Here is a 24,575-nt window from a genome sequence, read left to right as displayed (position 1 = left end):
GTGGAAAATTTTGCAAGGTGTGAACAGAAGATTTTCGTATCCCAATGAAGGAGACATGAATTGGACATCTTATTTGTTAGCTAAAATTGTTGGCATGCTAATTTCAAACTCTCAACAACCTCAAAACATGTTATCCCCATCTTTACACCCCAAAGGAATATCGGTTTGTCTGGCATATCAAATTTCAAACATTCAATTCAATTCATCATACCAAAAAGGACAAAAAAAAACCAACCTTTTAAAAAAATGATCAAATAATCTCCAAATCGAAAATCTAACCCATCCCCCGTTTTTTTTGGGAAAGTAATCCACTTTTGACATAAATATCATTTTTCATTTTAAGTATTTACATGTAGGCTTTAAAATAAAATATTATTTTTACAAGAATATAATGAGGATATTTTTGTCCAAATGATGTTAAAAAAAAAAGTGAAAGGTTAAATTTTAAAAATTGGGTTTTGAGAGACCCTTTTAATTAAATAACCCTAGTTATTAAGGGTTTGTTTTACAATCATTTTTTAGAATAATTTTTTATTTTTTAAAATAAAAAAGAAACTGGAAAATACGTTTAACAACTAAAAAACCATTTTTAGTTTTTTATTCTCACAAATAAAAAAATAAAGTGTTTTTGGAGAACATTTTTAATTATTTTTTGTTGTTTTTATTTATTTTTTGATAATTGATTTTAAAACATATTTAAAAATATTTAAAATATGTTAAAAACATTTTAAGTTCTCAAATAAACTTTTATTTTATAAAATATCATAGAACGGTTTTAAAAAATTATTCTTAAAAACTATTTTTTGGTTTTAAAAAAAAGTGACAAAAAACTCCCTAATATACGTGGACCATACTAATATCAAGTGTAATTCAATATCGACAATACATCCGAAAAAGTATTATTACCTAACCAAAACAGGCAAATACGACAAAGGGTTTAGGGTAAATTCCTTTTAGAGATACTTCCAAAGGGTTTTGTTGAAAGGCTCCGTATATTTTTTGTCCCTTTTGATTTATTCATACATATCCCTTGTGGAATGGTTTTTAATTTCTAATAATTCAAAAAAAAATATTAATAATAATGGAAGGATGATTTCTTTTTCTTTTCTTTTTTTTTTTAAAAAAAAGGAAAAAAAAAAAAGTTTCGATGGAAGGTGTGAGGAACCAGAGGTGGACAGCTATTCTCCCATCACGAGTTAAACTATTTGCCAAGTTGAAAAGCAAGTGCCAAAGGCCCCATCACCCCATAGCCATTGACAAAAATAATAGAAAGATCTTGGGATTCCACATCATTTCATTTCTAAAATCCGCAAGTAGACATAGGAACTTTCCAAGAATTTTTGGTTTTACTTAAAATATAGCCCACAAGAAAAGAGAAAAAAAATATATATTAAAATTAATAATAATAAAATAATAAAACCCACATTCACTTAGCCCCCAAGAAACCCTAATTGCTTGAATGGTCAAGATCAAAATAGAAGAAGAAGAAGAAGAAGAAACAAGAAAGAAATATTATAAAATTTGATAATTAATTGTCTTTGAACTAATCCATGATTCTAGGAAGGTGTGGAAGATGATTGGGAAGCCAATATGAATTAAAATATGAATAAAACTATTACAAATTTAATCCAAGTTTGGTGTCTTCTTATTTTTCTTATCAAAGGGTTGAATTTTAATTAAATAAACAACTTCAATTTATGTTGTCTTGTGGTTAGGTAGCATTCTTTTTTTAATATTGTCAAGTCCACTTAAGAAAATATTATTTACTAATAATTTGGTGAATTTTGTTTAATTTAATACTTTTTTTTTATAATATCTTCTATACAAAATTTGATCTATACCAAAATATTAGATTTTATTTCCTAATAAGTTTGAGAAATCCAAAAAATATTTTGTTCAATGCTTTTGGAAAAAATAAAAATATTTAATTTTTAACTAAATATCATTTGATTTATATAATTTAGCATTATTTTAAGAGATTGTTTGATTAAAAAGGTTATTAAAAACCCAAATTTAAAAATTTAACACTTCATTTTTTTAGTCTTATTTTAACAAAAATATCATTTTTTTTCTGGTAAAAATAACTCTTTTAAAAAAAAACATATATGTAAATACTTGAAATAATTAAGGACATTTATGTCACAAAAATAAAGATTATTTCATTTTTTCTTTAACTAATTAATTTTATTTTAAGACAAAATCATGTAATTAAATGGTAAAATAATGGACTAAATACCCAACCATGCCAAAATGACCATTATGCACTTTAAGCATAGGGCTACAAGTCAAACCACAAAGGTCCAAGCGGTGGATACCATTATTATTTTATTTTTTAAAAATAACTTTTTTTTTTTTAATAAATATTTGAAATGATAATAGACATTTACGTTAAAACTGAATTATTTTTTTATTTTTTTAAATATAGGAACGGTTACATTTACAATATAGGGATTATTTCGTCTTTTAACCGAGTAGTTCTTATGTTTTTTGAATCATCTGCAGTTAACTGCCTTAAAATCGGAAAAGAGGGAAGATCCAAGGCCATCTCCAACAAGTGGAAACCGAATTTTCCGATGCCTGAGAATTTGTTTTTCCTGGAAAAGTGAGCACAAGAATTTTGCTTTGCTGGGCTTTGCTTTGCTTTGCGTTGTTCCCAAGCCATCTTTCTCCTTTCTTAACAAGTCCACTGCCTATTTGTTATCTCTATGGTGAGTGTTTTCCACTATGATTTTGGTGAAAAATGCTTCAGTTAGTTTTGATTTTTGTTTCTGAAACTCTATAATTCATGAAATGGTGGAGTATCTTCATGTGGGTTTTTGTTTCCTTGTCAAGTTAGTACCTTTTTCCTTTTTAACTTTTTTTTTTGAACATTTTCTAGCACAATGAGTGTTTTTGTTAGTGTTTATGTTCTGTCACTGGTTTGCATGGTGTTGTAGTCTTGTAGGCTGGGGTTTGTCTGACTTTTTTGTCTCTGGGGGTTGATGAGGTTTTGAAAAATCACTATTTAAAAAAAAAATTTGGTTCAAAATGCTGTTGGGGTTTGGAAGAATGGTTGTTAAGTTTTAGTTTTTCATGGTTTTATAACTTGTTTCTGATAATTGGGTTGAAACCCAGAAGAGCAAAGGATTTTTTTTTTTATTGTCTTTTTTGTTATGTTTTTGTTTTTGTTTTTAAACTACAGTTCTGTTTTCATGTAATTTGAGTTTCCCTTGTGGTTATTAATTTATTTATTTTATATATAAATTTTCTTGGTTTGGAAGCAAAATTCCATTGAGGTATATATAAATTGTGAGTTTCCCTTGTTTTTTAGTTGCATTGTTCTTCTGTTTTGTTGTAGCAGTTACTTCTAAAACTATATTTTTGTTTTCAAAAATTTTGAAAATAGAAGCCATGACTTGGGTTTAAGTGCTTGAGTTTTATGTTTTTCTGAATTTTTCTTCATCTGTGTGAACCCCTTCGCAGGGATCTGAAATGGGTCTAAGACTAGTTGTTTAGAATTTATTGTTGGAGAGACATTTGAACTCCAAATTGAAGCATCCATGGAAGAAAATCCGTTTCCTGCATGGTCTTGGTCTGTGGAGCAGTGTCTGAAAGAATACAATGTGAGAATAGATAAGGGCCTGAGCAGCTATGAGGTTGAGAAACGGCGTGAGAGGTACGGTTGGAACGAACTCACCAAAGAAAAAGGGAAGCCGCTATGGCGTCTTGTATTGGAACAGTTTGATGATATGCTTGTAAAAATCCTTCTAGTCGCTGCTTTCATATCCTTCATTCTTGCTTACTTGCATGGAGATGAATGTGAGGAATTGGGATTTGAGGCCTATGTGGAACCCTTTGTGATTGTGCTGATTTTGGTGTTGAATGCCATTGTTGGAGTAATTCAGGAGACCAATGCTGAAAAGGCACTTGAAGCCCTTAAGGAGATGCAATGTGAATCTGGGAAGGTTTTAAGGGATGGATATTTCGTGCCAGATTTGCCAGCACGGGAACTTGTCCCTGGTGATATCGTAGAGTTGCGTGTTGGTGACAAAGTCCCTGCTGATATGAGAGTTGCAGCTTTGAAAACCTCAACCCTGAGAGTAGAACAGAGTTCATTAACGGGAGAGGCGATGCCTGTTCTGAAAGGCACTAGTCCAATATTCATGGATGATTGTGAGTTGCAGGCTAAAGAAAATATGGTTTTTGCAGGGACAACAGTTGTTAATGGAAGCTGCATTTGTATTGTTGTGAACACTGGGATGAACACTGAGATTGGGAAAATACAGACACAAATACATGAGGCCTCTTTGGAAGAGAGCAACACTCCTTTGAAGAAGAAACTGGATGAATTTGGAAATAGGCTTACGACTGTAATTGGGCTTGTTTGCCTCATTGTTTGGGTGATCAATTACAAATATTTTCTCACATGGGATCTTGTGAATGGATGGCCTACCAATTTTCGATTTTCTTTTGAGAAATGCACCTACTATTTTAAGATTGCTGTTGCTCTTGCAGTAGCTGCAATCCCAGAGGGCCTTCCTGCAGTAATCACAACTTGTTTAGCTCTCGGTACAAGAAAAATGGCACAAAAGAATGCAATTGTACGGAAGCTTCCAAGTGTGGAGACCTTGGGATGTACAACTGTGATTTGTTCGGATAAAACTGGGACCTTGACAACAAACCAGATGTCGGCGACAGAATTTTTCACATTAGGGGGGAAAATCACATCTTCTCGAATTTTTCATGTGGAAGGCTCAACTTATGATCCAAAGGATGGTGGAATTGTTGATTGGAATTGCTACAACATGGATGCTAACTTGCAAGCCATGGCAGAAATATGTGCTGTCTGCAATGATGCTGGGATTTTTTGCAATGGCCGTCTCTTCAGAGCAACAGGTTTGCCCACTGAGGCAGCTCTCAAGGTTTTGGTTGAAAAAATGGGAGTCCCAGATGTTAAGGCAAGGAACAAAATCCGTGACACACAGCTTGCTGCAAGCTATTTGATTGATCGCAGTACGGTGAAGTTAGGTAAGCAAGACCCAACCTTCAATGCTCTAATATGCCCTGTTATTACAATGCAGCTTTCAAGATCTTAACGTATGCTTGGCATAGGATGTTGTGAATGGTGGACAAAAAGATCAAAAAGAGTTGCTACACTAGAGTTTGACCGCATTCGCAAATCAATGAGTGTTCTCGTCCGTGAGCCCACTGGGCGCAATCGACTTCTTGTCAAGGTGACTGCCTCTCTAACTCCCTACTGTCTTTCCTAGAGACATTTGCAATAATTGAGTTAGAAATGCATTAAAGTTTTGTTTGATTACACTTCTGTGACGTCTCATTCTTAAAAAAAACAGCTGGATAAACAAAATAGGACATCCCCATTCTGAATGTTGTTGGCGTTAGTGATTCAGTACCTGGCTGAAGTATGACTTATTAAACAGTTACTATATTGGAACTTGGAGTTTTGTCTCGTTGAGTTTTCATTGAAAATTTTAACTTCTGTTAAACATGAAGGTCTTTTTGATAGGTTTGAACAATCATGCAATTTTGATATGGTCATAACTTGTTAAATTAATTTCTGAAAGCGAATTGCAGTACCTGAATGTGCTTGAAACTTGTTTGGTCTCTTGTCAAGTTTTTTTTGTTCTGCATATGGTTTTGTCGGGCATTCACTAAATCGTGAATACATGTTTCTTGCAGTCATTCGTCTTTGTTGCTTATTAGCAAGTTCCAGCATGTTTAGCGATGAGTTTTATCTAGAACTTCTTCATCTCTTTGATCAATGGTTTGGACTTGCAGGGTGCTGTTGAGAGTCTATTGGAGCGCAGTTCACATGTGCAGCTTGCTGATGGATCACTTGTTCCCTTAGATGAACCTTATAGGCAACTGTTGTTGTTGAGAAACTTGGAAATGAGTTCAAAGGGTCTGCGGTGCTTGGGTCTGGCATATAAAGATGACTTGGGAGAGTTCTCAGACTACTATACTGAGACTCATCCTGCCCACAAGAAGTTGCTTGATCCAGCTTGCTACTCCTCCATTGAGAGTGAACTGGTTTTCGTGGGGGTCGTAGGTCTAAGGGTGAGTTATTATCTGACAACATTTCTGGTTTGTTTCAGCTAATTATTTTGAAAATGTATAAATTAAAGGACACTTATTTTCTGTGGGGAAAAAAAACCTTGCCTAAAACAGGACCCACCTCGTGATGAAGTTCACAAGGCAATTGATGATTGTAGAGAAGCTGGGATCAAGGTTATGGTCATAACTGGAGATAATAAGTCCACTGCTGAGGCCATCTGTCAGGAAATTCGATTGTTTTCCGAAGGTGAGCAACTTAAAGGGGCAAGTTTCACAGGTAAAGAGTTCATGGCTCTTTCCCCATCAGAACAAATTGAAATTCTGTCAAAACCTGGAGGGAAGGTTTTCTCACGCGCTGAGCCTAGGCACAAGCAAGAAATTGTTAGGATGCTGAAAGAGATGGGGGAAATTGTTGCAATGACTGGAGATGGTGTCAATGATGCCCCTGCATTGAAACTTGCTGACATTGGAATCGCCATGGGCATCACCGGGACTGAGGTAACCTAGCCAGCCCCTCCTTGGAACTGCTTTGATGCTTCTATCCTTGTTGCCTTTCCCTCCTCATCATCTCTCTATCTTGAAACTCTGAGCATTTCATTCTGAGCTGACAAGAAAAAACAAGGCATGTTTCAACGATCTAGCTACATATAAGCTATAGGGGATTGGGGCCATATTGTATTGAGGACACTAAAGGAACACTTCAAGATAAAATACAATAGGTCAATGTTCTTTAAAGATCATTTCATAATATTATCTAGTTCAGTCAGTTTATCTGGATGTTTCAGGTGCCATCCACCTATCATTTGTGTTTGGCATTCAATATTTGGCCAGTGATGAATTTTTCTAGGACTTGAATGAATACATGTGATATTTATTTGATTCTATCCTTGATTTTCAGCCTTCTGAGATGCCTCCTGCTTAAAAATTATTTTCTAACACTTAATGCTGAATTGCAGGTTGCAAAAGAAGCTTCAGATATGGTTCTGGCAGATGACAATTTCAGTACCATAGTTTCAGCCGTTGCAGAGGGTCGCTCAATTTATAACAACATGAAGGCTTTTATTAGGTATATATGTCTTAAGTTCGTTTTTTTTTTCCCTTTCGGGTAGTCAACATCTAACCTTCAGTGACCTCAATATGCAGGTATATGATATCTTCCAATGTTGGGGAGGTTATATCCATTTTCTTAACTGCTGCACTGAGCATACCAGAATGTATGATACCTGTGCAGCTTCTGTGGGTCAATTTGGTCACCGATGGTCCACCTGCAACAGCTCTTGGATTTAACCCTGCTGATGTTGATATAATGCGGAAACCACCTCGTAAAAGTGATGATGCTCTGATAAACTCTTGGGTTCTCTTCCGTTACTTGGTTAGTATTCATCAATTTTCCTTTCTTCACTTTCATCACCTTTCATCACTTGCTGCAACCATCAAGAGTATAGAATGATCGACTTTGATATCAGTTGTATTGAACTAATCCCCATGTCCATAATGGCAGGTAATTGGTTCATATGTGGGCATTGCAACTGTAGGAATCTTCATTTTGTGGTACACCCAGGCTTCATTTCTTGGTATCAATCTTGTGAGTGATGGGCACACATTGGTTGAACTATCCCAGCTTCGCAACTGGGGAGAGTGCTCCTCATGGTCCAATTTCACTGTCACTCCATTCACAGTTGGTGATGGGCGGGTGATCACATTTTCAAATCCTTGTGACTACTTCTCTGTTGGTAAAGTTAAGGCGGTGACTCTCTCACTCTCTGTCTTGGTGGCAATAGAGATGTTCAATTCCCTCAACGCCCTCTCAGAAGACAACAGCTTAGTCACAATGCCACCCTGGAGGAATCCTTGGCTTCTTGTTGCTATGTCATTCTCATTTGGGATGCATTGCCTCATACTCTATGTTCCCTTCCTGGCAGATGTTTTTGGTATCGTCCCTCTGAGTCTGAATGAATGGTTTCTTGTTATCCTGGTTTCTGCACCTGTGATTCTTATCGATGAGGTTCTTAAATTAGTGGGAAGGAGACGAAGATGGAAAAGAAAGAAGAAGAAGACAGCATAATGTTATGTCAGGTCAACAATTGTTATATTATTCTTTGATAACTTTAATTTTCTGCACAATGATACCTTGTTCCATACTGCAAGAAAAGGCACGAACCAATTGGAATCAAAAGTATCGTTTCATTGCCGGTTTCAGTAGGCTGTCATTCTGAATACAGTTATCTTCTTACTTTGAAGCAAAGGGCTTTGAATCCATTGTTTGTAATTTCTGAACCTGTAGCCAGATTTTACATGTCCTGAAATGAAGTTCTCGGTTGTTTTACATTTATTTGGGCAATCTGCAGCAACTGAAGTAATGGCTTGTGAAGTTGGAGCTATCACACCATTAGGCATGCTGTTTCGATTTCAGAATCTGAATCATTTACATTCCCATGAAGCTTCATCTTCATTGAAACTTCATCCAGTAATGCATATATCTCATCAGATCTTGAATGTGATCTATCCTCCACAATGAATTTATGAATGTGGCCTCCCTCCTCAATGAAACTATATCCAGCTGCCTTTGTAATCTTGCCACCTTTCATGAGCTTCCTTAGCCTTGCAACCCCATCCCATCGGCCTGCAGTTGCATAAATATTGGAAAGAATGACATAGTTTCCAGGATTCGATGGCTCAAGCTCAAAGAGAGCCCCAGCTGCCTTTTCAGCCAGCTCTACATGGCCATGGAAACTGCATGCCCCCAGAAGAGTCCCCCAAACCACAGAATCTGGTTCCATTGGCATTCTTAGTATGAGATCATGAGCTTCTCTCAATTCTCCAGCACGACCCAGCAAATCAACCATGCATCCATAGTGCTCCAGTTTGGGAGCAATTGAGAAATCCCTCTCCATGGATTCAAAGAAATGCTGGCCTTCTACAACCATGCCTCCATGGGTGCATGCTAAAAGAACTCCAACAAATGTTACATCGTCGGGTGCAGCTCCTTCTCTCTGATATTATCAAACACAAAGATGGAAACATGTTAATGGAAATCCAATAATGTATTCAATGCAGACAAACCATGAAACCAAGAAACAAAATCAACCATGGAAACTGCATACCAGCATTTTGTAGAAAAGCTCAATAGCCTCATCGCATCTTCCATGTACAGCCAACCCCATGATCATAGAATTCCAAGAGCACAAGTTTCTCCTGCCATCAATCTCCTCAAACACCCCCCATGCCTTATCAATTCTGCCACACCTTGCATACATTTCCAACAATGCATTGCTCACATACAAGTTCTTGAAGTAACCATTCCCCCTTGCGTACACTTCAATCCTCTCCCCAACCTCCAATGCCCCGAGATTTGCACATGCCGGCAGAACACTGGCCAGAGTCACTTCATTAGGCCTCATTTCTGTCTCCTCTTCCATCATCAGAAACATCGACAAGGCCTTCGCATACTGCCCATTTTGCGCATACCCAGATATCATTGCTGTCCATGAAGTCACATTCCTAGCAGGCATCAACCTGAACAACTCCAAAGCCCCCTCCAAATCCCCACACCTTGCATAACCCGCAATCATTGAATTCCATGTGGGCACATCCCTTACCGTCATCTCATCAAACTGTTTTCTGGCCAATGATAACAAGCCCAATTTAGCATACATGTCAACCAAGGCAGTTAAGGCGAAAACATCACAACCAAACCCCGATTTTACGAAATGGGTGTGCAGCATTCGGCCTTGTTGGTGGGAGGAAAGGGAGGCACAAGCTGAAAAGAGGAAGGTGAAGGAGTGTTCATTTGGTGAGCAGCCTTGGAGGCACATCTGAGTGTAGAGGGAAAAGCATTGATGGTGAGGCCCATGTGAAGAGTAGGCCTGAATGAGCTTGTTATAGAGAAAAACAGTTGGTTTAGGAATAAAGTCGAACAGTTTGTGTGCATAGGGAATACTGGGGATTTGGAGGAGGCTCACTATGAGTTGTTTGGTGTGTTCTATGCCATTTCTGAGGGTGTAAGCTTGGATTTGCTTCAACCGGTTCATAACAAACTCACCCAACTGGAGGAAAACGCCTCTTCGAAAAGAATTTTCTATATAGTATGTTGATTTGGAATAGAAGAGGCATATTTTCAAAAATCTGTTTCATTGAGTTTGAAATGGAATACTTTGCTATCAAAACGATGTCGTTTTACAAAGCGGATAAATGGTGAAACTCAAACTCGGTACTTGGGCTTAGATGGGCCGAGTAAGAGCCTTTGTATCCGCTTCTGAAAAGCCGGAAAGACTTTCTTTTTTAAGGGTTATTTGATTAAAAACATGATCCAACATACTTATTGTATTATATGGGATTAATCCTGCTTCACGTTCAGGGACTGACCTTGTCGGTTTTGAGTTCAAAGTACCCTCACGACATTAAAAAATATTTGCAAGTTCATACACATATAGTCGCAATAACTTTCTTCCCCATCTGACGTGGAATATTTTCGTCATTTTTTTATCTCATTTTAAGAAACATGTTAGTCGTTTTTTCTTATAAAAATATTTTTTTTTCTTTTCAAACCTCTGTATAAATACTTAAAATAATAATATATATATATATATATATAAAAGAGTTATTTTTTAAATAAAAATATAAGATATGTTGGATTTCGGGATTGTTTTATCACTTTTAACAAATTAATTTAATTTCCAAACATAATTTTATGAAAAGGATTTATGACTTTGAAAAAAAAAAAAAAATTTCTTATGAAATTTGTGTAAATAATTAAATATAAAAATAACCTCAAATGTGTTTTAATTTGTATTAAATCATAAATAAATTTTTTTCAGATGCGTCTAAAAACTTTTATTAAACTTTAAAACACCCTTTTGGCTCCTCAGACTCAATCTAAAAAACAAGACCTTAATAAAATTTCAAAAATACCAAGGGCGTGTAGGTAGGTGGGAGCCAAATGCTAATGCCTTCTTGATTGAGGTTTGGGTTGGGTTCGAGTCGTGTCGGGAATTTCCCACCTTTCAAGTTCAAGCTCGGTCCTAAGTCCAACTCTCTTTGATGGTCGGTATGCCAAATTTTCCAACTTTTACAAGGATCAAATTTATGTCCCTATATATGGTTTTGGCTTAATATACTTTCAATAACGGATCAATAATACTGTCCATGGGAGGATTGTGGTTTCTCCGTTTCCGCCATGGAAGACTGAATTTGGATGATTTGAGGACTCATCTTGGAACTCTCTGTGTTAACGCATTTACATTGAGAATCATATAAGCTGTTCTATGAATAACAATAAAGATTTCAATTGTAAATAATATTACATCGCACCAGCCAACTCCTCCTACCCACAAACGAATCCAGCATCAATTATACAGAGAATTGATCCCGTGGCATAAAAAATGAGTCAACATCAACCTCCCAACCCTCCAACAACTTAACTTTCTCTACAGACATATCACAAATTGGATTCAAGTCATACCAGATATCAAAGCTTTCCAACTACAAGCAGTAAAGAAGCACGAACCATTTCCAAAATCAGAGTGTGCTTGCTTGCAGCGGAGAGAGGAGGATGTGGGGTTTTGTTTTGCAGATGTGAAGCTCCATTTCTTCCCATGCAAGTCCTGCACCACCTGTTCAATGATTCTAGCAGGGTTAAGGCATCAAGGTGGGTTCTGGGTCTGGCCATCAACCCCTCAGCATGTGAATGAATGTATATACTTCAAAGGAGAGTAAACTTCCTTTTAAAAGTAAGAAGACTGTTCATGAAGCACATTCAAGTGAGCAAGTATTCTGGCTGCCAAAGATTTGGTACTACTGCTTCCTCGCTGAGTTAAGTCAACTAAAGGCATCTGTGCAGAGGCTCCATACCTTTGTTTGAACTCCACCAGCCGAAAAATCCTTTCTAGGGCATTCAGAGCTTTCTCCTGTAATGTAGGGGAGGAGGAACCAAGTGATCTTATTATCAGTGGTATGGCATTTGCATCTGCAAGCACCTTACTGCCACTTTGTAATCGCTCTCCTTCAATTAATGTCAATAACGCATCAAAAGAAGCCTCAGAGGCTTGTGGGTCTGCTTCAGCAAGAACTCTCACGAGAGGGCCCACTGCATCAGCCTCTAGAAGGCAAAATGATGATTCAATTGAGCAGATTCCTCGATGAACTGGGCAGCCAGTTTCTGGTGGGGCAGAGAAGCACAAGAACCCCCCTCTCTTTGGTAATGATCTGCTCAGTCTAGGTGAACTTTGTGAAAATTGTGCAAGCGAAATGGCTGAACGTTTTTTTGTCAAGCTGGTTCCTCGTTCTAACCACTGAACCAAAACAGGTATAATGCCAGCTTCAGCAGCTTTCTTTTGTAATTCCTGGTTTGTGGAAACAGTGAAACGGCATACTGCTCCAACAGTATTCTCTATTAACTGATCCTTACAAGGCCCTTTCTGCTTGGTATCACGAAGAAAATTAAAAATGATTGAAAGAGCTCCAGCATCAAGAAACCATCGAGTGATCTGGGGGTCTTCAGGCAGGTTAGAGATGATACCCATTGCAGAACCAACCTCGTCCTCATCAGTAGAAGATTTAATGATCTTAACTAAGGTCTCAACATCCTTCTGATCCATGTGCTCCAAGATGGTGGCCTCCTCGCCATCATCAGTCAAGCGAGATAACAGTTTAACAGCATTTGGCCGTACTTCTGGGTTATCGAGTTCACATAATTGAACCAATACCTGAACAGCTGTGCACTGCAAAGGGTAATAAGACTGTCAAAGTTAGCTGATCTAATGATATATCCAATAGAAACTCACTAGTGTTGTAGCTCATATCAAATTGGTACACACTGTTGGCTTACTATTACCAATAAGTTCAAGTTAATTGATAGCTCAACATGGTAAGAACCCTGAAGCAAGGTGTTAGGATTATAGCCTATAGCAAGTTGGTCTACCATTACCTAACGGTTTAAGCTTTTAGGTCAATTAATAACTCAACAAAACTTCCAGGATGGAAAACATGCAATTGAGAAGATGAACTAATGGTGGAGGGTGGGAGGTAGAACATAGCAGGAACAAGGAAAGAAATACTTGAGGAAACAAAGAGAGACCACAACAGCTCTTATTTTAGATTTCTTATCTCTATATTGACTTACTATGAGAGGAGGGAGAACCCAGGTGTGCAAGCACAAACATTAAAGGGGTAAGAAGGGGAAAATAAAGAGCAAGAATGATTCCAAAGGTTAAGAAAAATATTCTAAATGGGGCTTCTTACATGAAAAAACTTGTGACTTCTATCAGGTCAATTGAAAGATTCATCCCTAATCCAGAATATTTGGTTAACAACATTAATACCTTATTAGCAGTTGAAAATTTTGAGAAACACAGTATCTCAAAATTAGAAGGGATAAAATCATCAAATACCATTTGTTATACTTACTAAATAACAGTTCACCACTAATCATAAAAGAGGGACATCACTGCCTTAACAAAATACAATATCATGTTGCTTATAAAAGAAATGCACCATTAAACCATTTGTTATACTTACTTAGGCACTGTTTGGATTGACATCTGAGAAACCAAAAACAACTTTTTTAGTTCATAAAAGTTTCTATGCCCGTTTCACTAATTTCGTTCAAGGAGCTTATGGCTTAAAAAAGAGCTTAATATGGAAGCCAAATTTTTTTTGATTCTTCTAGAGACTATTTTTTGGCTTATGTAAGAAGTTCTTACATGTTTAATATAACTTTTACAATACCAATATTACCCTTAAAAATTGTGACTTTGATTTCAGCTTCTAGCTAAAGAAAAAAAATAGGAAGCCATCCCAAACGAGGCCTTAGCGCTTGGTAAGAAGTCAATCACATAAGATCTAGGCAAAGCCATACAATCCAGAATGGATGCCTAGGTGTATCTAGGTTGATTTGAGTGACTTAGTCCAGGCTCTTACACATAATAGATAAATGCCTGGATGGATGCCTAGATAACCGTTCTTTTAATGGCATATGTCAAATTCCAGTTATAAACAATAGGCAGTTCCAGTTTTATTTAACCAAAAAGGAAAATGATCTTCTATACAAGTTGGATGGAAGGGGGAAATGAAGAGAAATCTACCTCAAAAAAAAAAAAGAAAAAAAGAATACCTGTCTCAACTTGGCCTTGATATTTGTAGCAGATGGGGATTGACATAAAGCAAAGAAGGTACAGAGAATGCTTTTTTGTATGTCAGGCCCTGTCAAGTGAACCAAGGAGAAGAGCTTGAAAATGTCCTCATCAGATTCCAGCAATGACACCTGTGGCTGCTCAGTTTCCTGTGACATGGTTGATATGGCAAGGTGCATAATTGTGGCTGCTGCCTGTTCACGCAAACTTGGAACTGGGCCATGACTAAAGAGAAGTTCAAGTAATGGGCGCATTGCACCTTCTTTAATCATCCTCAGGCCGTTCTTTTGTAAGCTTGAGAGGTTTTTAAGAGCTTTGATGGCCACCATTTTCATCGGAAGTTCACCATTTGTGACCAAGGGAAGAAGTGATCCCAATACACCATCTTCAAGCAAAGATGATTTATTAGGGTCAGTCAGCTCCAGTTCTGCCAAAGTTGTTGCCATGATGCATTTGACATCTTCTGGTCCTGCAGCAATGAATGTCCAAGGGCTTGTAATCATAAGTAAAAACATTAAAACTTTTCTAATCACAGGTCCAGGATTAGAAGAAAGTTAAAGGAGATAAAATAAAGTCTATTCAGATATTGGATTTCCAAATCCACATATGACATAGTTATGAATGAAGTCTCCCTCAAAAAACAGATACACCAAATTCAAATTCTGGATAACTTAATCTGTTGCTCTTTGACCAGATAAAATCTAATTGATTGCATTTGTTTTAGATAAAATTTGATCAGATGCAGCAAGTCATTCAGCACAACATATTTCTCTCATTGTTAAGGTTCTAAGTTCTCAAAAAGCTTCAGCTGCCAGGATATGAGCCCACAATGTATATCCTGCTCATACCCTTCCTCATGTGTGGCCTCATAGTCGTACATCAAGAGACAAAACAGTAGTAGCAACAGTAGATAAATAAATGGGGAATAAAAAGTAGAGGAGACACAAACCTGAGCATTTTAGAAATTCAAGCACCAGAATGACATGGACAGTTGCAAAAAATGAACTTCATTTTAAAGCCAGACATAAAAAGTGATTAAGGTCAGCTACATAAACAATTATTTGCCATATATCCAGCTCCACCATAGTTTTAAAAGGTGTGCTTTAAGTGCACCGAGGCTCAAGGTGCAACCACTGCCTAATTATAGCGCCTTGCTTGCCAAGACATACGCCTTATTGAAGAGACACTCTGTCAACTTTACTCTTCCTTTTTAAACACTTTTATTCTTGAAATTTCTAATTGTGTATTTAATTTTATGTAATTTCATTACTTTTTTTATAGAATACTTCTTTTAAATGTTTGGAATCGAATTAGATTTGAATCATATTGTATAAAATTGATATGTATACTAGGTCGCATTTCACTTCATTTAGGTGCGCGCCTTGTGTTATGCCTTGTGCCAAAGCTATAGGAGACTTTTGCGCGTTAGGCGCACCTTGCGCCTTTTAAAACTATGAGCTCCATTATCACATAGGTGCTCCTTCTGGTTCCAACTTCCTGACTCCTAGTTATTCATCGAACCAACTGTGCTCTATCAAGTTCAATTCTTGATTTTCTAACTTTCTGCACCTGATAACAATATTCATAAATATTTCATTTGTGGGAATAATTTGTTTTTGCCTAGCCTTGGTATTTTTTTTTTCCTCTCGTAAGTCTTTACTGGAAAAGGATTTCTATGTCGTTTTCTTCTGGGAACATGACTTAGGATGGACACCTAGCTGCTAGATGGTGATTGAATTGAGGGGAAAGTTTGAATTTGCAAGAATAACCCATAGACTTATTTTACTTAGGGTTGCAGCAGCTTCAGAAGGATCCAGTGTTCAGCCATGCAATAGATCATAAAGTCTATTTAAAAGCTTAAAAAGACCATCACATTAAATTAGGAAAAAAAACCTGAAGATAGACGCTGAAGCAAATATTTAAAATAATTTGCTTTTGCCATCTGTATAATGTTCTGATCAGAGAATGAAAGATTCTCCAAAAGCTCCCGTGCATCTCTGGCAGCTTGATTATCATCACTGCTTAACATAGTCACCAAGAGGAGTATGCAACCCTGAACCTTCCCAATGCTGTCTCGTACTAAATCACTTTTTGATAATTCCAATAGTAAAGCTACAGCTAGCTTCCTTTCCTCAATACGACGTCCAAGAGAGTGAACAATTGATTCTATTGAATTATCAACTTCAACAATTTTTACCTGTAAGATATTTCAATTCAGGAAAATTATAAATTTTAAGAAAGTCTACCTTTCTGAACAAAACTTACACATAATTGTCAAATGGAAAATGAATATTATTCTTGTCTTCTATATGAAGACTGCACAGCTACAAGATGTATTCTAGACCCAAAGTAGTAAAGTAGGATGTTCAACAGAATTGATACTTATATGAAGGTGATCCCAAAACATCAAATCCTGTAGGCATTTCTATTCAATATCTGTCAATTGTTTGAAACTAATAGGGTTTAATAAGAATCCAATTTGAATCCAAATCAAAGATAACTGATTTTTAACAATTTACATAGTCAAAAAATATCCTACGTGCATCCAAACCCAATATATTCTTACTGGATCAAATTTGGGGAACCTATATCAGATCTAAAGCCCCTAGGCAGCCTAAAAATGGTATCCGAATTTCATTAATACACGATTTTACAAAATAACAAATTAATATATAAAAAAAAAAGAGAAACAATTACTGCAACAGACTAATGTAACTAGAATTGAAGAAAGAAAAACCTTTGTGTCATCGCTATCCTTTGCCAAGATACAAAGAATGAGAAGAGCACGAATCCTTATGTCCCGGTTTTTTTCACCAAGAAGTTTAATAAGAGTTGGTGCATAGTTCTCCAGTACTACCCATTCCTGATGAAGGTCCCTTTGTTCACAAAGGTCCTGTAGCTGTTCCAGGCAATTAAGCACTTCTTCCTCATCTTCTGACAAGAGTTTTGGTTTGATAGAAGCAATTCTAATCATTGTGTTTCTATCCCTCCACTCTTCAATTGATTGCCGTAGAGTTTTGTTGGGTCTTAGAATTGATGTGTCTAAAGGGGTCATAGTCAAGGGACACAATTTATTCCCATCTGCAAACCACTTCTCTATAGCACTTCTCTCAAATGTCTGTCCTGAAGAAGTCTCCACCGGGTCTGTCATCACATCCCGAGTGATTGGGCAATAAAATGACAGGAGAGGTTCTAATGGTTGACTACCCAAGGAGTTACGTTTGGTGAAATACCTCATTTCTTTCTCCTTAGGAGATGAAGCAGCATCCGCCCTTCCTAGTAAAGCAATTATCTGATCCATCTGTATAGCTTCTGCCATGTTCTTCCTCACATGTGTGCTTTCTATCTCTTTCTTAAATTCTTCAAATTCCTTTTTCAATGCAGACCGCTCGGTTGAAATTCCAAGAGTCTGTGCAATGAGAACCAGTAAATTATTGGCATAAGAACGATCGACACTCCTCTCCTGTATTCCTGCTTCAATTTTCTCCAAAATCTCCTCTTCTGCTATAGCTGCCCTAAACTCTGCTGTCCCCATATTGTCACACAACTTTCCAATCTCTTCAATTATACTTGATGACAGATCCAATGAAGCCAACGGAATGAGGCTTAGTGCACGGCTCATCTCTCTTGTAGTGTTCTCTAAGCGCTGAACTACTGACCGGCAATGCATCAAGAGATAAACTTTGTTTTTCTTGCAACATTCAAGCGTTAGTTGCTTTGCAACTTTGGTCTCTCGATTGAGAATCTCAATGGCATTGTTTAAGCTCTCGGAATGACTAATGCCTTTCTTATTCAACTCCTTTAGGATGGGAATGATCCTTTGCAAGTAATGTTGGAGCTCTGCAAAACTCCTCTTCTCAATCAGGACATCATCAGCTGCAACTGCAACCTCAATCATAATCTCTACAATCTGAGAAAGAACTTCTGCAGCCGGAGCAAGAGAAACACTAGTAATCGCATCTAATGTCATCTCTGAAGCTTCTAAAGATTGCTACAGAGCAATATCCTCTAGTCCCATGTTAGAAGGCACAGTCAGCCAACTCCCAAATCAACTCAACTCAAACACGTCTTGTATCCCCATTCATTTTTTTTTTTATATCATCGCAACCTACCTCCCACGCCAATTTTGAAGAAATCCTAACCATCTGCACCACAAATTGTTGAAAATGCAAAATAACTCATAAAAAAACATGAAACTAAAGATTGCCAAAACACAGAGAGATAAAGGCAGAGAAAGACTTCTGAATCTTACGTCACTAGTTTCCCAAAAACATGGAGACCCAACCCAACTAAGCCAAGAATTATTCATCCGGCTCAGCGGTTTTTAGATTTTACCAGGAGCCAAACAAGAAAAATCCTTTACCCAAAATGTCAACTGTTTTTCTTTTTCCAAATTTTCTCGGCAACCACACGTCTTAACAAAATTGAACCACAAAACGCCTCAACCACGTCCAAATTCAACAATAGACCAAAAAAAAAAAGGAAAAAAATCAGTTCCCAACTTCCCATCATCTCTAAAGCTCGAAATTCAACACTTACAATAATCAGAACACGGATTCAGAGCCAACCAGTTAACTGAAATTGAAACAAAAGTCCAACCATTAACATTACAAAACCCAAAATCTGACCTGATCAACAGGAACGATCCCACTCAAACTTCCACAGCAACCAATGGCGATTTTCCATAAAAATGCGCAGATTTTCCGAGAAAATTCGCTATGGACGACTGGGGGACCCGAACGAGAATGACGCGCTTCCAAGGTCGTCTCTTTCCCCAGCCGCCGGAGGAGACACTGAAAGACCAAGAAAATTTCTGAAAAACAAAAATGAAAAAAAAAAAAGAAAAAAGAAAAAGAAAAATATAATCCTATGAGCTGTTTCTTTTCTCTTTTATTATTTATTTAATTATTATTATTTTTAAAATATATTATTTATTTAAAAATTAGAATGCTGTGGTCTCAAGTCAAGACTCAGAGAGTCTAAATCCTGTTTGGTTCAAAGTTTTTCTTATTTTGACTGAAGACTAAAGACAATTTCACCCATATTGTCTTGTATGCATAGAAAAACTATTTTCTTAGGGTAAAAGTGCATTTCAGATCCAAACTTTTGGATTTTGGACCTTAATCCATTTTTTTTATGGATTGAGTCTTTGATTTCATCACAATTTATTAAAGTTAAAAGAAATGCAACATTGCATTTTTATTTAAAATATAAAAAAATGGTTAATTTCATTCAATAGGGCTCGTGGTTTAAAATTTCATTAAATATTTCTCTTATCCCTTTCATTTATTATTTTTACTTACTATTCTCAATTAAAAAAAAAACGAGATATTTAATAAACTTTCAAATTAGTAAAATATTTAGCCAAAACTCAAAAGTGATTATTGTTCATGACTTTCTATGATACATCCATTGAGTTGTCTCATAGATCCAATTTATTTAGGTTATATTTAATTCCTCTTAAAAGTGAAAAGTAGTAAAGAAAGAAAGTAATGGAGAAACATCTATAAAGAACCATACCCCTTAGTGACAAGTGTTGATGTCTTTATCAGAGGAAGTGGACTGTTTCCACTCACCAGAAAAAATAGAAAACACACCAAGAAAAAAAGAAAGAAAAAGAGAGTCAAGACAGAGGTTCCACAAGTATTTCAGAGTTTTCTGTCAGGTGATCAAGTTCCAATTCAATTTCATACATGATAGACCAAAAAAAAATCCAAGGAAAATGGGTGTAGCAACTAGCAAGAGAGTTACATCTACCCCATTGGTAAAATGTTTGGAATCCATCATTAGATAATTAGGCAGGCATCAACAAGTTTGGTTTGGCATTCAATGGTTCAATTATAAGGTACCTTCTAGTTTCCAAGAGATGGGTGGTCCTCAACACTGAAAGCAATTGAGTGTGGAATATGTCATCTACATGGTTCCATAAAAGCATTTGTTTTGACTTCTAAGAATCAAGGGAACAAGTCAGCAATAGAAGAAGCACAATGTTGCATCTTCAACTTTCAGTTCATTGAATGTAGATTATATACCATAATCCCATGGATGTTTAGAAAAACATCCCAAGAATCAGGATCAATCCTCCTCCTGAACTCGCCATCGAAAGAATGCTTATAATTTTTTTCTTCCAATCCCGATTCATAGAGCCCCTCTATCAAGATAGAATAGGTCGATTTATTCAGCAAACACTCATCATCCAACATCCCCTTCAGAACCCTAATTCCCTCCCTTGCATTACCAACTTTATGAAAACCCTTAATTAACATGTTGTAAACAGAAGCATTAGGACACACCCCTTTTCCACCATGTCATTCCGCAGCCTCCCTGCTTCTTGCAACTCCCCTCCCTTACACATTCGTGCAATAAGTGCATTTTATGTCGAAGCCCTTGAATCAAGCCTTTCTCAAATTGATCCACCCAAACCTTCCCCTTCTTGCAGAGCCAATGTATAAACATGCTTGTAATTGCATCACCCGCGGAATACAATTTTTCTTCAAAAGCTTCTTCTTCCACCGTCCACAAGCACCCATAACCTTCCACTCTTCACACAACACATCAATCACCCACCAAAAAGGAGCTGAATTCGGTATATACTTCTTCCCAAGCATATCATCAAGAAAATTAAGCTCTTCCCCGGACTTCTTCCCTTTACAATAAGCTTCAATTATAACCCCATAAGTTACCATCATGTAGTTCAATCCCATTCTCCATCTCATCCATTACCTTAATGGCATTGATAAACCTCTTTTTTCTTTTTTCCTCTAATGCCCATCCATTAAAATAGTATACATTGGTAGCATTGGGCTACCACCCTCGATCCAAAATCTCCCCAAAAACCCTCCTAGCACCAACCATATATTGTCCTCCCAAACATACCCACCTAAAATCGTAGTATAAGTAATCATGGAATAAACCCCATTACACTCATTTCCTCTAAAACCCCAATTGCACCATCAATATCATTCTTCTTACAGAGCTTTCACATGCATAAACTTTTATCTACAGTTTTTGAACATCGAATCCACTAAATCAAACTGTTTAGCCTGAAGCAATTGTGGGTGAATTTCTAATGGAATTTGCCGGTGTGGTCAAATATTTGGAGGCCTAGGTTGAGGGTTTTACTGGCGACTGATTGTTAAAGCGATGCGTTTTGGGGAGAGGCGCTAGGCCCATGGTTTGATTGAGGGTGTGGCAGTCTAGGATTTGAGGAGGGCGGACTTGCAGTCCACGACGCAGGGCGATTGTGCGATGGGTGGTCAAGCAGGAAACCACGGCCGCGCCGGTAGTGGAGGTGGAATGAATGCGGAGGAGGAGGAGGAGAGAGGTTGATTGGGGGGTCTGAAATTTTGGTGCACTTGGCGGTGACATAGCATCATATTGAAGCTAGTCAAGGGGCATTTTTGTAATTTTGTGCCCTTAATAAATGAATTTTCTTAATTAAATAATTGAATAATGCTATTATCTTTGATCAAAATTTATAAAATAGAAATTATTAAGTTACTAAAAAAACTCATGGAAGGAAATATGAAAAGAACCCTAAAAAAACATGTAAGTACAAATGTAATGGACTGACTTGATTCAAAATGAAAAATGGTTTACAGCCATTGAAGCTATAAGAAGAGTAAAATCAGCCTATGAAGCTATAAGAAGAGTAATTCATGTGCAAAATTGGCTAATAAAGGAATTGTGCAGAGGGACGAGTGTTGTATGCATTTTTACACTACATGAGCCTGTAGAAGGCGTTGCTTCCAGAGATGAGAAGTTGGTAGGTTTTGGAACAGGGACACTTCAAGTATATGCTAATGAAATCCCCCACCCTCTCTATAATCACAAGGTCCTCTGTTTCTGCATTTGAAGCCTCCTGCATCCAACACAGTCATTCCTTTTCTATTAATTTTCTTCTACTTTCTTAGTAACCAAACGCCCAATAAAAAAAAGAACAGAAAGAAAAAAGAAAAAGACATACATTTGTATTGTTGTGATGAGACCCAGCATCCTCTGATTCCAGCACTACTTCATGCCACCACTGTTTCATCTCTTTCATCCTTTCCATCATTCTCTTGAACCTCTGCAACCATTCAAAACAATTTCAATGGCTTTTAGTTTCTGAGACAAGGCAGGAAAATTGTCCAAACCCGGGATTTTGAATTTTTTCTCATTATAAGCGACCCAAGAAGGCTCAAGAAACTAACAGTAATACAAACAACAGAATCAAAATACTCCGTGAATTCTTTTGCATTTTCCCTTCATTTCTCAGCATCCAAGCACACAATAATTTGAAATTGAAATACATAAAAGCATAGTAGTATGTGGGCTGCAAGGGTTCTTAGGAAATGCGGGAAAACAAGAGAAACCCAGAATTTGAATCTTGAATTTCTTTTTCATCATATAGGACCCCCAAGAGAAATCATACATTCGAATAAGATTACACAACTAATTATTCAGAGACCCAAATTTTTAACGCTACTTGTATACGTGAATCTTGAGTCTTCCCCATTTTTCAAGAGCCAAGAAACGACGAACAAACAAACAAATAAAAAAGGAAAAAAGATAGTTGAAATAGAAATAGAAATGAAAAAAACAAACAAACTTAAAAGCATGAACGCAATTTTCTCAGCAACCAAACAACAAAAAATTCAAAATTAACGCAATTCAGTGCACCAACCTCAGGATCAGGGCTATCTTGGGACACCACTGGGGATCCCGTAACCATCTCGCCGTGACCACTGACTCCGGTTCTTGGTGGAGAGGCGACCGGCAGCGGTTCAGAAATGGACCGGTGAAGAGGAGGCAGAGGTGGCAATTCCGTGGAACCCCCTTTCACCGGTGAGGGCGACAGCGTGGAGACATTGGGGTTCATCCTGGGAGTCAGAGGCGAATGGGGAAAATTCTGCCACGAGGGTAGTGTCGGCAGGTCGAGGCCGGGAGAGTTGATGAAATTGGAGCTCGTGCGGCTGAGATTCGTGTAGAAATTTGGCGGAGGAACAGCGACCCTGGAGAATCCGTGAAGGCGGTAATCGTGGACGGAGGCCATTTCTCGCTTCTTGAGCTGGGGTTGGCCGTCGCCGGAGGCATCCTCAGATGTTGTGGGGTCTTTTTTCTTAAGAGAACCGCATGCATTGCATTGGTCGGACATGGTTTCTTGGAATTGGGGTTCTGGGTTCTGGTCCATGATCTCTCTTTCTGTTTCTTGCTGTTTCTTGAAGCTACGATTGCTGTTTGGTTTGTGAGAAACTGTGTGAAAAATACAGGTGAGCGTTGAGAGAAGGGTTTGGCACGGTGCATATATATCTTTATATATCTCTACTCCTATTGGCTATTAGAGAAGTAACAGGTGTATGTCCTTTTTTTTCTCAAAAATACCCTTGTTAATCTCCCTCCAAACCCAACCAAGCCCATAAGTCGGTCCATAAATTATACAAAAAATCTATATCTATATACATATAAAAGTAGGAAGTATTTAAACACTTTTTCTTCTTCCTAAAATAACCTTATCATTTCTATTATATATACTTATATCCTATCATTATTATTATATGCAATTAATTCAGATATCTTATCATTATTATATGTAATTAATTAAAATAATATTTATTTTTATTCTTAATTTATTGAATACAAAATAAATTTAGATAAAAATATATAAAAAAAACAATTCTTTAGAATCGGAATGACATCTTTTTAAAATCCAAATTACACCCTTTTTTAATTATACACGTTTATATCCTATTATTATTGTATTATTATATGTAATTAAATGATTATTATTTTTAAAATTAAAAAATAATTATTATATTATTTTAATACTTATCATTATAAAAATAAATATTCACTTAAATATTTATGTTTATTTAAGAGTTTAAATTAATGAAACTTGAAAAAAAAAAACAAATAAAAACCCAAGGTTACATTATTTAATTTATTTATTTTTTTGTAAAAATTGACATAAAGTTTGCCTATGGCCCAATGTTAGCTATTTCTTCCCCATGCTACTGCCACTTTTATTTTCTACACATGAAACACATCCCACATTGTAATTGACATAAAAATTTGGTCTCATAAATATAGATAAACTTTATAGGAAGTTACAAATGCTGTCTTGCATGGTGCATGGACGCGTTCTAAACACCAAAAGTTGTTTATTATGTATTTATTTAATTTTTATATTAATTATTAATTATATATTATTATTATTATTTTATGTTTAAAGTGTCCAGAAATAATTAAAATTAATAAAAATGAAAAAGATGAAAGAGTGAAAAAAGAAATAAAAATATTTCATGAGAGAATGTGTAAATAGCATATTAAATAAATAAAAAAGAATGAGAACTGAGTTCAAGGTAAGGAGGTGACGGAGCAGATATCATTAGAGTGTTCAATTGAGAAAACTTG

General features: G+C 36.7%; 4 protein-coding genes and 1 pseudogene across 6 annotated transcripts; 1 reads left to right on the top strand and 4 right to left on the bottom strand.

Moving 5' to 3' along the window:
- Positions 1-2,478: 2,478 nt before the first annotated feature.
- LOC100253574 (calcium-transporting ATPase, endoplasmic reticulum-type) lies at positions 2,479-8,386 on the top strand. 2 transcript variants are annotated; one of them, XM_002264549.5, is made up of 8 exons: positions 2,479-2,708; positions 3,463-5,007; positions 5,092-5,213; positions 5,779-6,057; positions 6,169-6,552; positions 7,011-7,120; positions 7,198-7,426; positions 7,556-8,386. In XM_002264549.5, exons 2-8 carry the CDS (start codon positions 3,540-3,542, stop codon positions 8,117-8,119), a joined length of 3,156 nt encoding a protein of 1,051 aa, XP_002264585.2. In that variant the 5' UTR covers positions 2,479-2,708; positions 3,463-3,539; the 3' UTR covers positions 8,120-8,386. The 2 variants fall into 2 exon arrangements, with proteins under 2 accessions (XP_002264585.2, XP_010661979.1); XM_010663677.3 differs by having other exon boundaries at positions 2,706-2,831.
- Positions 7,196-10,340, bottom strand: LOC100854090 (pentatricopeptide repeat-containing protein At5g08510). The gene is made up of 2 exons (XM_003633899.4): positions 9,159-10,340; positions 7,196-9,047 (listed from the first exon to the last, which is right to left on the bottom strand). The coding sequence occupies exons 1-2, from the start codon at positions 10,083-10,085 to the stop codon at positions 8,436-8,438; spliced, it is 1,539 nt and encodes a 512-aa protein (XP_003633947.1). The 5' UTR covers positions 10,086-10,340; the 3' UTR covers positions 7,196-8,435.
- Positions 10,341-11,277: 937 nt separating this feature from the next.
- On the bottom strand, positions 11,278-19,049 carry LOC100248467 (U-box domain-containing protein 43). 2 transcript variants are annotated; one of them, XM_010663679.3, is made up of 5 exons: positions 18,812-19,049; positions 16,921-18,328; positions 16,077-16,380; positions 14,165-14,652; positions 11,278-12,773 (listed from the first exon to the last, which is right to left on the bottom strand). In XM_010663679.3, the coding sequence occupies exons 2-5, from the start codon at positions 18,151-18,153 to the stop codon at positions 11,778-11,780; spliced, it is 3,021 nt and encodes a 1,006-aa protein (XP_010661981.1). In that variant the 5' UTR covers positions 18,154-18,328; positions 18,812-19,049; the 3' UTR covers positions 11,278-11,777. The 2 variants fall into 2 exon arrangements, with proteins under 2 accessions (XP_010661981.1, XP_010661982.1); XM_010663680.3 differs by having other exon boundaries at positions 18,436-19,046.
- Positions 19,050-19,977: 928 nt separating this feature from the next.
- Positions 19,978-21,551, bottom strand: LOC100243343 (pentatricopeptide repeat-containing protein At5g16420, mitochondrial-like; annotated as a pseudogene).
- Positions 21,552-21,732: 181 nt separating this feature from the next.
- LOC104881940 (uncharacterized) lies at positions 21,733-23,472 on the bottom strand. The gene is made up of 3 exons (XM_010663681.3): positions 22,849-23,472; positions 22,150-22,251; positions 21,733-22,044 (listed from the first exon to the last, which is right to left on the bottom strand). Exons 1-3 carry the CDS (start codon positions 23,353-23,355, stop codon positions 21,904-21,906), a joined length of 750 nt encoding a protein of 249 aa, XP_010661983.1. The 5' UTR covers positions 23,356-23,472; the 3' UTR covers positions 21,733-21,903.
- Positions 23,473-24,575: the final 1,103 nt, after the last annotated feature.

The sequence above is a fragment of the Vitis vinifera genome, chromosome 15 (assembly GCF_030704535.1).
Source record: "Vitis vinifera cultivar Pinot Noir 40024 chromosome 15, ASM3070453v1".
Taxonomy (NCBI): domain Eukaryota; kingdom Viridiplantae; phylum Streptophyta; class Magnoliopsida; order Vitales; family Vitaceae; genus Vitis; species Vitis vinifera.
The sequence above is the reverse complement of the archived record's forward strand: the minus strand, read 5'-3'. Positions and strand labels throughout refer to the sequence as shown.